Genomic DNA, 13,572 nt, shown 5'->3' on the forward strand with positions numbered 1-13,572 from the left:
GATAGGTGGAGGAATGGATGAAATACGTGATGGGGATTAAGGAGGGCACTTGTCATGATGAGTACTAGGTGATTAAAATATTTTTTTTAATTTTTTTTAATATTTTATTTATTTGACAGAGAGAAATCACAAGTAGGCAGAGAGGCAGGCAGAGAGAGAGGAGGAAGCAGGCTCCCTGCGGAGCAGAGAGCCCGATGTGGGGCTCGATCCCAGGACCCTGGGATCATGACCTGAGCCGAAGGCAGAGGCTTTAACCCACTGAGCCACCCAGGTGCCCCTGATTAAAATATTTTTAAAAAATTAAAAGTTATCCTGAAACTGTGTATACTGTGTGAATTATAAAGCTGACAGTAAAACAGGATGTACATATTTATTTGAACAAAAAATTATCATTGGGCAATACAGCCTACAAGTTTCTTCATACTTAAAAGTATTTTATGATGTGTTTGTAATTTAAATTGTGAAATTTATGCCTATTAGAAAAAAATACATAATGTCTAATTAGGAACACTGGCCTTTTCTAAGACATTTATATAACTTTAATACCAAAATAAGTCTCAAAAATCATGGTAGAGTAGATTTACTTGTCATGCTATAAATGCTAAAGCATGGCTATTACCATTTCTTAGGTATCTGACAACCAAACATCATTCCACTACTTTCTTTGGATGTTCAAGTCACAGAAGCAGTTTATTATGACATGAGAATTAAAAGACCTGAGCTCAAAAAGTGACTCTGCCACATGTAAGTCTTGAAAAGCTGAGTCTCTCGTCTGATCTCAGAAGCTAAGCAGGGTTGGGCCTGGTTAGTACTTGGATGGGAAAAGCTGAGCCTCACTTAACTAAGATACAGACCGAGAAGTTGAAATGATCTTGAAAGGTTCATCTAGCTTGAAATTCTGCATTCTAAGTAAATTTGATTCTTTATTTTAAACTCCTCCTGGCTTCCTGTTTGGAGCTTATGAATGAAATGGTCAAAAGGCAGTCAGAATAGGAGTCTAGACTGACTTAACAATTTAACTGGTAGTTTTTCAAACCCCCAAAATTATAAATATCACTACAAAGTTCTTTGTAACACAGAACAATCTAAAAACCACAACTCGATCTTTATAGCTAAGAATAAATGTGAGACCTGTAAGATTTTATTTGTTAAAAATGAACAGCTTCAGAATAGATCTAAATTTGTAACTTTTCCAAAAAACACCAAAAAGTACAGTGTAAAGCATCTCCTCATTAAATACAAACTTTCATTTTGTGATGCACTGCATCAATGTTTTGCATACACCTTGATGCAAAGGAAATTTTAAGTTGTCCTGTTTAAAAAAAAAATTTAAGAACTGAAAAAGGATGACTACAACCACATCCCAAGAAAGGAAATTTTCCTCCAATAAAGCATATTCTTTTGTATATATACAATGTTAGCACTCAAGAATTTTAATTTAGTTATAACAAAGGCAAAATTTTATATTTAAAAAGAAAATGAAATTAGAGATGCACAAAGAGCAAAAGTTTAATATACCAAAGACACTGTTGTTTGATGCAATTAATGTCAGTATTTGGGACAATTTTTAAGGTTTTCAAGAAAAATGGCATTAATATACAGTATTTAAAATAAAAAAAAAGAAAGCATCTTTATACCATATTTTCACAAACTTCTAAAGACAGCAAATCTGTGCTCAGTTGTTTTTCCTTTGCTTTAAAATAAGCTATCAGTAATTCTAAACCAGTCTAAAATAAGATGGACTGTTAATGAATGAAATATAAGCATCTGTACTTGCAAAAATGTTTTGCAATGAGTCCTTGGCCTATGGAGACTACAGTTTATTTTCAAATTGTGTGACTGGCTTCCAATAATCCCTTATCAGTAGACTTAACTGGCAAAATACCAGATATTAAGGATCAGATTTAATTCTTTGGTATAAGCATGAAACTGTTAGGTGATACTTTTCCGTGGCTAGCATAAACCAAAGTAACCCAAGGAGCATGAGAGAAAACAGTGACATCTAATATACAATGCAAGGCAGGCAAGAGTGATGACTTAATGTTTTGTTTTGTTCTACAGGGAAAATCAACACCAATATACTCTAGGGAAACTAACACCTACTTAGAGGTTTTAACATTATAGCAAAACAAAAGCTTAAGCTTCACAATGACTGGACTTGTAGCTGGACTGTGTTACTGCATTTTGGCATTATACTGTAACTTATAGTATACAACCATCTGAGGACTTTCAGCACTAGCTTGGCACAACAGATTAATTCCTCCCACTCCTCTAGAGTGTGGGAGAGGAAAAAAAAAACCCTCTCACCATAAATGCCTAAACTTTATACATACAAGAAAGATATGAAACAAGGTTACAATGTAACTCTATTACCATTTCAGGTATTTTTCTTTGTGACATATACGAGTATGTTTTTTATTTTGAAACTGCATACTGTGTCATTAGCAAGCTTAAAAAGCTTATAAAATTTAACTTTTTTGAATAAGTCTAGGACTTTATGGCTATCGGTTTTACCATCAAAGTATCTAAGGAACTCAATCCATTTTGATAATTTTAATTCTTCTAAATACATTTGAAGAATTCTTCATGGACACTAGATGCAAGACTACATTAAATTCAAACAGTGTATCTGTGTCCTGGGTTTTGAAGATTTTCACCTCAGTTCCCTGTCCTCAACCTGCTACTTCCTCCTGTTTTCTTCATTTTCTAAACACAATTTTCAGGTTTTTACATTGGACCTTCTCTTCCAAGATAATTTTGTAAACACACATTTATTTATAGCCTTTAAATATCAACATTTTAAACAAAGACTAATGCCTAGAGTCACATTTCTTGTTAAAAGCTCAGTATTAAAAATTAACAACTCTGGAGGATTAACCTAACGTCATCTGAAAAGTAACCCAAATTCCAGATATTCCCAAAAATCTTAAAACTCAAAACTGGAATTCTAGTGATTTTTTTTAATATATCTAATGAAGAAAAGTCAACTGCACTTATTACATCAACAGCAACAAAGGAACCTACTCATATCTCTGAAGACCAAGATTTACCATGGCAAAGTGTAAAAAATGAACAAAAGTGATGAGATCCTAAATACCACTATCATAAAAATAATAAATTTCTATCATTCTGTGTTCTTTCTGCTTCATGAGGAACCAAAGAAGTCAAACAGAGAATTGTTCTGTCTGGACCATGAAATCTTAAGAACAGATAGGTATATTCCCTGTTACTCTTTCAGGGAGTTACTTATACATGTTTAAAAAAAAAACACACACTTCAAAAATAAAAATAAGAGTTATTTAGCCTTGTGAATATTTTGAAATAAAGTTTCTTGAATTTTTGTGATGAACTCTTCAAGCAATTCCACTTTTAAAACAGAGTCATCACTCAAAAGTCCCTTTGACATGGATCTATCCCACAGTTACAAAACGGCTTCCTCCTTTGTTGAACGTGAGAGTGGCTCTTTGTTCCTTCAGGATCCCAAATCGCTCATTCAAAGTCATCCCTGTCTAGAGAAAACAAAATAAAAAAATTAACAACTTGACTATTAGCCATATTTGCTTAAGAACAATAATGTGATCATAACAGTAATTCAAAGCAACAACTAACATTTCCTAAATATTTATGCATACAAACTCATTTAACTCTAACAAAAACCACATATATGAAATAGGTGAATTTAGTGAGATTCAGAGAAGTTAGTTAACTTGCCTACTTGCAGCTCCAGAATTTCAACCTAGTGATCTGACTCACAATCTCTACCTCCTAACCCCTATAAATGCCTACAGTACACACTATATAAAACTCATTAACATAATGCCCACAAGTCATACATCCAAGTTTCTCTATATGAATTCTTTTTAGGCTCTACAAACATTGCCACAAATTCTAGTGATGTCTCTGATAAAAGACAAAATCCACTTGTGAATATTTGAAACCTATTTTTTTAAAAGATTTTATTTATTTGTCAGAGAAGGGAGAGAAAAAGTGCAAGGGTGCGCACTAGCAGGGGGAGCAGCAGGCAGAAGGAGAAGCAGGCTCCCTGCTGAGCAAGGAGCTCGATGTGGGACTCCATCCAAGGACCCTGGGATCATGACCTTAGCCAAAGGCAGAAGGCTTAACTGACTGAGCCACCCAGGCGTCCCTGAAACATACTTTCTTGAATTTCTATGAGTTTTTGGATTTCAAATCAACATCTGGTTTTTGATTAACAATAGAAAGCACAACCAAATTATATGTCACCATTTCTTTTCTTTTTTTTCTTTTTTTTTTTTTTATGTATTTGACCCACAGAGAGAGATCACAAGCAGGCAGAGAGGCAGGCAGAGAGAGGAGGAAGCAGGCTCCCTGTTGAGCAGAGAGCCCGATGCGGGGCTCTACCCCAGGACCCTGAGATCCTGACCTGAGCCGAAGGCAGAGGCTTTAATCCACTGAGCCACCCAGGCGCCCCCGTTTCTTTTTTTAAAAAATATGTATGTATATATACATATTTTAAAATTTTATTTATTTAAATGACAGAGTGAGTGCACAAGCAGGCAGAGTAGCAGGCAGAGGGAGAGGGAGAAGCGGGCTCCCCACCGAGCAGGGAGCCCAACACAGGGCTCAATCCCAGGACCCTGGGATAATGACCTGAGCAGAAGGCAGTCACTTCACCAACTGAGCCACCCAGGCGCCCCTATGTCATCATTTCTGAAAGAAAAGTAACCATGACAAAAAAAAATAAAAAGTAAAACAAACTTGGTCAAACTTCTGTCCATACTCCCTATTTCAATTCCACACATATCAATAGATACCAAAAAAAAAAAAAAAAAAAGCATTTGACAAAATCCAACATCCATTCATGATAAAAATTCTCAGTCAATTATGAATAAAGGGAACTCCCTCAACCTGATAAAGAGAATCTACTAAAAACCCACTGCTAACATCATACACAATGGTGAAATATTTCATGCTTTCTCCTCATGCCTGGGGATAAGGCAAGCACACCATGCTCTCACCACTTCTATTCAACATTGTACAGAAGGTTCTCGCCATCACAATAAAGAAAAAGAAAAGGTTTAAAGATTGGGAAGGAATTTGAAGGATGACATGATTGTTTACAAAGAAAATCCTAAGGAATCTACAAAACTGCTAAAGTAGTTAAGTGAATTTTAGCAAGAATCACAAGACACAAAGTTGAATGTAATATAAAAACTGTCAAAACCACAGTGAGACACATCACCTACAAGCACTTGGAATAATCAAATGACAGGCAATAACAAGTGTAGATGAGGATGTGGAGAAATTTAGAACTCTCATACATGCTGGAAGGAATGTAAACGGTGCAGCCAAATTGGAAAACAAGTCTGGCGGCTCACAGATGATAGGATCTAGGAATTCTACTGGTAGGTTTTTATCCAGGGGAAATGGAAACACCTACTCATACAAAAGACATGTACATGAATGTGCAGATGACCATTATTCACAACAGCCACAGAATGGAAATAGCCCAAGTGTCTATCAACTGATGAATGAAAAATTAAATACAGTATATCCATATGATGGAACATTTTCAGCAATAAAAAGATCATACCCTATGGATGAAACATGAAAATACTATGCTAACTGGGTGTGATGCATACACAATGAATGTTGCAACACTGAAAAAATTAAATTAAATTTAAAAAAAAGAAAAGAAAATACTATGCTAAGTGAAAGAAGTCAGCACAAAAGACCACATATTTTATGATTCTATTCATATGAAATGTCTACAATAGGCTTATCTATGGAAACAAAAAGTAGGGATGCCTGGGTGGCTCAGTTGGTTAAGCGTCTGCCTTCGGCTCAGGTCATGATCCCATGGTTCCAGGATCAAATCCCACATTGGGCTCCTTGCTCAGCAGGGAACGTGCTTCTTCCTCTGCCTCTCACCCCAACTTGTGCTCGCTCTCTCTCTCACAAATACTTAAGAAATCAAAATTTTAAAAGTTAAATAAAATAATAATAATTATAATAAAGAAATAAAGTAGATCCATCAGTGGCTTCCCAAGGTTGAAGAGACTTAGGATACCCTATTTAATTCATTACACACTTTTTAAAATTAATTAAGATATTCTCAATCAATGGTCCACAGAAATACAAACAAACAAAAAAATTTACCTGTTTTCCAACACTATTTATGTCAAATTGTAGGGGGACACCTTTAGGGACCTTCTTTACATCAGATTGTTCCCGTTTTGTCAAGAATGAGGGTACAGCAGTACGAGTTAACCGTGGTTTCTGAGTTCTGTTAGGAAAAAAGTTAATATGAAATCAGATAAGCTTAATAATAAAAAATAAATAAAATTATTTGGTACATAAGACATCTTGATTTGTACACATGTTCCAATGTATAGGGCTATTCTGTGTTCTCAAAAAAGTACACCAGTCCTCCTTTTTCCATAGGGTATACATTCCTAAACTGCCCCTCACCCCCACCAGTAGATACCTGAAACTGCAGATAGTACTGAACCCCTACGCATACTATATGTTTTTTCCTATACATACCTACCTATGTCAAAGCTTAATTTGTAAATTAGGAATGGTGTGAGATTAACAATAACTAATAATAAAACAGAACTGTAGCAATATACTGTAATAAAAGTTGTGTGAAAATCGTCTCTCAAAATGGTCTCCTTTCTCAAAATGTTATTACTCACCATGTGAGATGATAAAATGCCTAAATGATGAGATGAAGTGAGGTGATTAATGTAGGAATTGTGCTGTAGTTGTCAGGCTACTACTGACCTTCTGACAATACATCAAAAGGAGGACCATCTGTTTCCAGAGCATGGTTGACTGGGTAACTGAAACCATGAGAAGTGAAATCACAGACAAGGGGTACTACTGTACCTGGTTCTTAACTAATATAGAGACTAAAATTTATAATCACTCATAGAATACCTCTTTAAGTAGAATTATAAACTTTTCAACAATTTGGAATTATTGGGGACTCATCCTCTGTTTTCTTCATTTACTAAAATGGCTGAAGAGATCAAATACAAAACAAGCCTATAAAGTTTATAATGCAATAAACATAATGGAATGGTTAAGTAAATTAAGGTTATCCAGATAAAAGAACACACGAGGAAGTCTTTAAAAAGAAGGCAGATCTGTAGGTACTGAAAAGTAAAGAGGAGAAAGTAGCAAATACATATATAGCATTCCCTCATTTATCATTATACATAAAAAAATAAATGTATATACTACTTAGTATACACCCACCAACTTTTTTTTTTTTTAAATAAAAACATGAAACTGTTAAAAGTGGCTACTTTGGGGCTACAGAACCAGGAAATAAAAAAAATTTTAACTTTATAATATACTATTTCCACCCTGTACTACAAGTATTACTTTTATCTTTGCCTCAGTTTATCTTAACTTGGATATCATGAGAAGTCCAATGCTTTTCTATTACCTACTGAATAGGTAACCACTGAGAGGTTATAATTTCTGCACAATAAAAGGGAGACTTACACTGGACACTGCACTGCTCCAGGATTGTCAATAGAGACAGTCAAAATTCCTCCATTTGTGGTGGAAGTCCGCCATCTAGTTTCAAAAAACCAAAAACTTCATTGAAGTGCAAGTTTATAAAACCTGTAGTATATTTCATATAAAAACATGCATTTTAAAGTAGTATCACTTTTTCTTAGCTTTTAAAAAATACGAAGCCCTACAATAATATAATTAATCAGCATCTTGGGTATAGGAACCAGAAACTTAAGCTTATTAAGTATTTTTCAGTGTAATAAATATATGTACATTAAATTAACTAATACAGAAAAGACTCTAATGAAAAGTAACAGTTCCCAGTTTTCTCCCCCAACTTACTACTCCCCAGAGGCATAACTTCCCCACACTCCAATGGCAGCAATTTTAACCTTCCCTATTTTTACTGTTTGCTAGTTATCTCCAGTTCACTGTTCAAGATGTGTATGTAATATTTTGCTATGATAAAGTTTTAGGTTATCACATTATCCTCTAGTTTCCCTACCTACCTCTGAACATTTTGATATCTATATATCACTATTTAACTTCCATTATAACTTCATATATACTTAAATCTCTTTTAGTTTCTTAAATCTTTCTTTCAATCTCTCTCAACACCATCCCCTCCCAACTTTGTATGAAAGAATAGTAATACCTCTACTCCTTCCTTTCACCTCTTCTCCCACTTTGTACCTCCTTTTTTTTTTATCAGCTCTACTGTTGTATTTATGTTACTCAAAATCGTACATTTTCATCATATTGTTAACCAAATAAAGTATTATGTGCTTTTTCCCCCCCTACAGGTTTATTCTCAAAAGTTCAAAACAGGGGCGCCTGGGTGCCTCAGTGGGTTAAGCCTCTGCCTTTGGCTCAGGTCATGATCCCAGGGTCCTGGGATCGAGCCCCACATCAGGCTGTCTGCTCCGCGGGGAGCCTGCTTCCTCCTCTCTCTCTGCCTGCCTCTCTGCCTACTTGTGATCTGTCTCTCTCTGTCAAATGAATAAATAAAATCTTAAAAAAAAAAAAGTTCAAGACAAACAGCATTTATATTATTACAATTATATAGGCATTGTTCATTGCAGAAGCAAACAACTTATTATTATTTCTTTCCTTATGGTTCCCAATGTCATGACTCCCATGCAAAAGAGTATTGTGAACACCAAGTTCAAACAGTTTTTTTTCTTACACTCTGCTCATTTATAGCTGGCATCACATCTGGACTAACACCATGTTTTGTACATTTTGTTTTTCAAAAAGTAGCCATAGTTCTAAATAATTTAATCTCAAAACCTGATCTTATTGATGGAATTAGAGTATTACAACTCACACGTCAGAAGTGCAATTCTAACAGACAAAAAATATATTTTTAAAGAACTTTTATGGGGTTAGGGGATAAACAAGAATATGTGAGGAAGAAAAACATCCTATTATAAAATTAAAGGTTTACAAGTTTTCTAAAATCTCTATTGGATTTTTGTGTACTTATTCCCTGAATAGGTTCACTTATATAAAGGCAGTTACAGATAATAAAATCTATTTCATTAAAATGGAATAGGTCATTGATCTCTCTGATATGAGGACATGGAGATGCAACATGGGGGGTTGGGGGATAGGAGAAGAATAAATGAAACAAGATGGGATTGGGAGGGAGACAAACCATAAGTGACTCTTAACTTCACAAAACAAACTGAGGGTTGCTGGGGGGGGGGGGGGTTGGGAGAGGGAGAGGGGGGTTATGGACATTGGGGAGGGTATGTGCTATGGTGAGTGCTGTGAAGTGTGTAAACCTGGCGATTCACAGACCTGTACCCCTGGGGATAAAAATACATTATATGTTTATAAAAAAATAAGAAATAAAATGGAATAGGTTGTTAAATTTTTTTTTTTAAATAGAGTGATGTATTTGTTGCTAAAACTCATAACACAGACATGTGAAAATATAAAAGGCTCTTGGGGGAAAATAACAAAGAGCAAAAAGGATTCATCTATTTCAGGTCAAGGGTTAATATACTTTTGGTCTCATTTAATTTCTTCTGGACCAGAGCACACAGTAATCTGGGTTGCTAGTATTCTGGGAATTTTGAAATGACATCTTGAAAAACAAATTGAAACTTACTGACGAGTTCTCTTTGCTACTACATCGTCTAGCAGTTGTTCTGTGTTCAACTGGGCCTGAACCTGAAGGGGGAAAAAAAAAAGGCAGTAGATCCCATAGAAAGCAGAGGATTTGAATCCAAAAAGCGATCCTGCTCTGTAACTTTATAACCCAGTGTGGTGTGTGTATGAATGCAAGAGAGGCATGTGACTATTCTGGCAATACCTCTTTGTTGGGGTTCCTATATCAGAACAAGTGGTAAAACAAATTTATACCTAAGTAGCACCTTAAACTCCTAAGATGCTGCTACTGATGACAAGAGAGAGAAAACAAAAAATAAACCACCAAAAGAACTAATCTAATGTCACAGTCTCCATATCCCAAACCCAACCCCTACACCTCAACCATGGACTATGATTGAGGATTATTCAATCCTATGATTGAGGATTACTACTAAAGGTAGATGTTTAAGATCCCTTGAGTAAAAAGAAAGCACCAGCAAGGGTTGTTTTTTTTTTTTTTTTTTTTTTTTTAATACCTTTAGGCCTCTTCTGAAAAGAAAAGTTGCCTGACGAGTATCTTTCTGATGACTTAATTTATTTCCACTCCTGCTAAAATTGGCTGGAATGTTATTTCTGCAACAAAAACACACACATAGTGAATAGTCTCAGCCATTTAACAACTCTCAAACATCCTGAGAAAAAACAAGCAAAAATAGTTAAATTCATAGGTTGGACATTTGAGGTACACTAAACATAAAGACTCTGAATTATTTTCTTATTTACACAAAGCTATTGAGATTCAATTTATAAATATCTTTCTGTAGCATGCTACATAACAACCTAGTTAATTCTGAATATTCCAACATAGAATATCTCTTCTGAAAACATTAAAAATAGCATTTTTAATGCTATTTCTTAAATTTGCTGAAAAACATATGTACAGATTTATTTACAGGATTTGTAAAAAGAAAATCACAGCTAGGCATATCATAGTCAAACCGCTGAAACCCAAAAGTAAAGAGAAAATCTTGAAAAATAACACCTACAGTTTTCCATTCTCACTCAGAAACCTTTATATATTAATATAAATCACACGGAAACTTACAGTCTTCCACTGCTTGCTCTTTCACACAGGGCAATGTACTCTCAATTATATTTGACTTGACTTTCACCAATTCCCTTCTAATTTCTATGTGAAGTCAGTAAAATATGAGAGAACAAATTTTTCGTATTTATCTAGGTATGTATTTTTTATAAACACTTAACAGATTGCCTAATCTTACCTCCAATTTTAGAGAGACTCAAATTTTCCTAGCTAGCTAGGTCATTAATGCCTCATGTAATGGACAAGTTCTTATTTAAGTAGTTCCCATTTTCCAAAAGCTACTACACCAAATGATTCCCAAAAAAAAGAGATGGTAGTTAAGTGAAACTGCAACTCCAGACATTCTGCTTTACTTAGTTTTTGTTTTTGAATTATCTTCCACAAGAGATGAATAAGTGGTATTTGAAACTAGAATAATATAGACACTTAGCAGTTTATCAACTTCCTTTCTGCCCATTTTATCCTTACAGAAAACAATGTCATAACAATAGGTCACATTTTTAAGTTTCTGTTATGCTTTCCATTTAACGTAATAATCTCAGCTACGGAGCGCCTGGCTGGTTCAATAGAGCATGTTAACTCTTCATCTTGGGGTTTTGATTGAGAGCCCCGTTACATATCAAAATTACTTTAAAAAAAAATTCAGCTTAAGAAGCATTCATGCAGAATTCTTTGTAGTTTGCTTTTTCAACAAATACACTGTTTTCTTAAGAGTACTTGAGACCAAATAGCAATTTTAACTTTTAGAATTCCCAATTTTGAATAATTCCTGCAGAGGTGTTTTTACCTAACAATCAATTTTTTAATTTTATTCTATATGCAAACAGAGATAATGAAGCAGACAGATGCTTTTTAAGTTTCCAATTTGTTAAATTCATCAATAATAGTGGGTCTAAGCAATAACAAAGCCATTACTGAATGCTTCCATGTTGGATATTCAGAGAGACATCCCAAATATCTGTCTTGAAAATGACCACTACAAATATATTCATTAATCATTTAGGTGCAAGAAGTGTTCTTTATTTATTCAGTATAACACAGTATTACCATATTTGAGTACTTACTTTCTGTTTAACTGGTTAGGTCTCTTGAGAACTGCAACTGCTTTTCTCTGTACTTCATTTTGTCTCAGAAGGCTGGTCTTCCTTTTTAATGCTGGAAAATATCGTTCTATATTCTTTCAGAAGGCAAAAAACTATGTTAAGAGATTGCTTTTTGCTATACACCCTACTACAATAAACATTTCTGAATCAGAATGAACAAAGACTTCTGAGATGTGCACATTATTAGAGAAGCTAAAATGACCTGAAAATCTCCAGTCTAAGGGACTGAAAAGATAGCAACCACATCCATACTTAAAATACTTTCAGCAAAAGAAGAATCCTTTTTTCTATTTTGGACATGTTCACTTAGGTATTCTGGGGGATGCACAGGGAAACATGGCCCTAGAGCTCAAGAGAAGAATCAGGAAGCCAGAAACATAAACTAAGGAATCACTTATATAAACATGATTTTTGATTACCAAGTGAAGGATAAGAGGGCCAAGTTCCAAAACAAATGTGTGAAAAAAAGGAGGTTATGACAGCAAAGAAGTCTGAGTAGAGAGTTACAGAGAAGAAAAGGAATCAAGAAAATAAGCATGTGAAATGTACACTTTTTCTCCCTTACATATATAAATTCAATCCAGCATTAAAGCCTAATTCAGATTGCCATATTTTCAATGATTTTTTCAAAAGTTCTTGGCAATATAAACTGCTTTTATCTTTTTTTCCTAAAGATTTTATTTATTTATTTGACAGAGAAACACAGAGAGGGAGGGAATACAAGCAGAGGGAGTGCGAGAAGCAGGCTTCCTGCCAAGCAGGGAGCCCGATGTGGGACTCGATCCCAGGACCATGGAATCATAACCTGAGCAGAAGGCAGACGCAGGCTACCTTACCTATAAACAGTATCTTAAACTTATCTAGATTACTTTATAGTATTTCAAAAACATCAACTGACTAAAAAAACAAAAATTTTAAGTCTTCATTTTCATGAACATTTGTAAAAGAAGTAAATGTAAAGTCAAGGATAAAGAATATCAAGAGTATAGGGGAAATGTTAGGAAATTTAGAGTAATAACCCATTCCAAACTTTGTATTCTGTCTTTAATAATATCATCAAGTATCATTTTATGGGTAAATGTAAGTTCCCTCTATGCTGCTGTCACATGTTTTCTTCCTTCAAAATACCTCCCATATTACAACCATACAGTTATTTGTATGATAATTTATTTAATGTTTACCTCAGTTCTCCATGAGGGATTTTTCTATTGAGTTACTGCAGAATTCCTTACATCTAGCACATAGTCAGTACTCAATCACACTAATTAAATGATAAAAACACAGACTAAGATAATAACAATCCATTAATACATGCTGAACATATTCCATGGATCTAAGATTTGTATATATATATAAATGTGTTTTTTTAAAGTGTAAGGGGGGGGTGCACCTAGGTGGCTCAGTCGGTTGAGCGTCTGCCTTCGGCTGAGATCATGATCCCCATGTCCCAGCTCAATGGGGAGTACACTTCTCTCTCCCTGCTTGTGCTCTCTTTCTCTCAAATGGATAAATAAAAATAAATAAATAAATAAAAAATAGTGAAAAGGTATGTTTTTCTTTCACAATAATTTTGATATAAAAAATTATATCTTGAGTGGAAAAACTTTAAGGTATTTAAATTTTATGTCAATTTTACTAAGGCATTATTTAACATACAGTAAAATTTTAGGTGTACAATTTGATAATTTGAGTTATTACATATTATCACGTAATGACATCATAATCAAGATATAGAACACTGTGCTCATTCTAAAACAT

The 13,572-nt window shown here is 34.5% G+C and overlaps 1 protein-coding gene across 1 annotated transcript in view; it reads right to left on the minus strand.

The window, feature by feature from the left end:
• Window positions 1-1,119: 1,119 nt before the first annotated feature.
• FYTTD1 (forty-two-three domain containing 1) overlaps window positions 1,120-13,572 on the minus strand; it is a 32,928-nt gene continuing 20,475 nt past the window's right edge. Inside the window, exons 4-9 of the mRNA XM_046002669.1 lie at window positions 11,776-11,888; window positions 10,143-10,239; window positions 9,626-9,687; window positions 7,495-7,569; window positions 6,139-6,265; window positions 1,120-3,509 (exon numbers count right to left, since the gene is read on the minus strand). Of these exons, the coding sequence (XP_045858625.1) occupies window positions 3,411-3,509; window positions 6,139-6,265; window positions 7,495-7,569; window positions 9,626-9,687; window positions 10,143-10,239; window positions 11,776-11,888 (573 nt within the window). The 3' untranslated portion in view covers window positions 1,120-3,410. The remainder of the gene's footprint in view (window positions 3,510-6,138; window positions 6,266-7,494; window positions 7,570-9,625; window positions 9,688-10,142; window positions 10,240-11,775; window positions 11,889-13,572) is intronic.

Source organism: Meles meles, chromosome 4, assembly GCF_922984935.1.
Source record: "Meles meles chromosome 4, mMelMel3.1 paternal haplotype, whole genome shotgun sequence".
NCBI lineage: Eukaryota > Metazoa > Chordata > Mammalia > Carnivora > Mustelidae > Meles > Meles meles.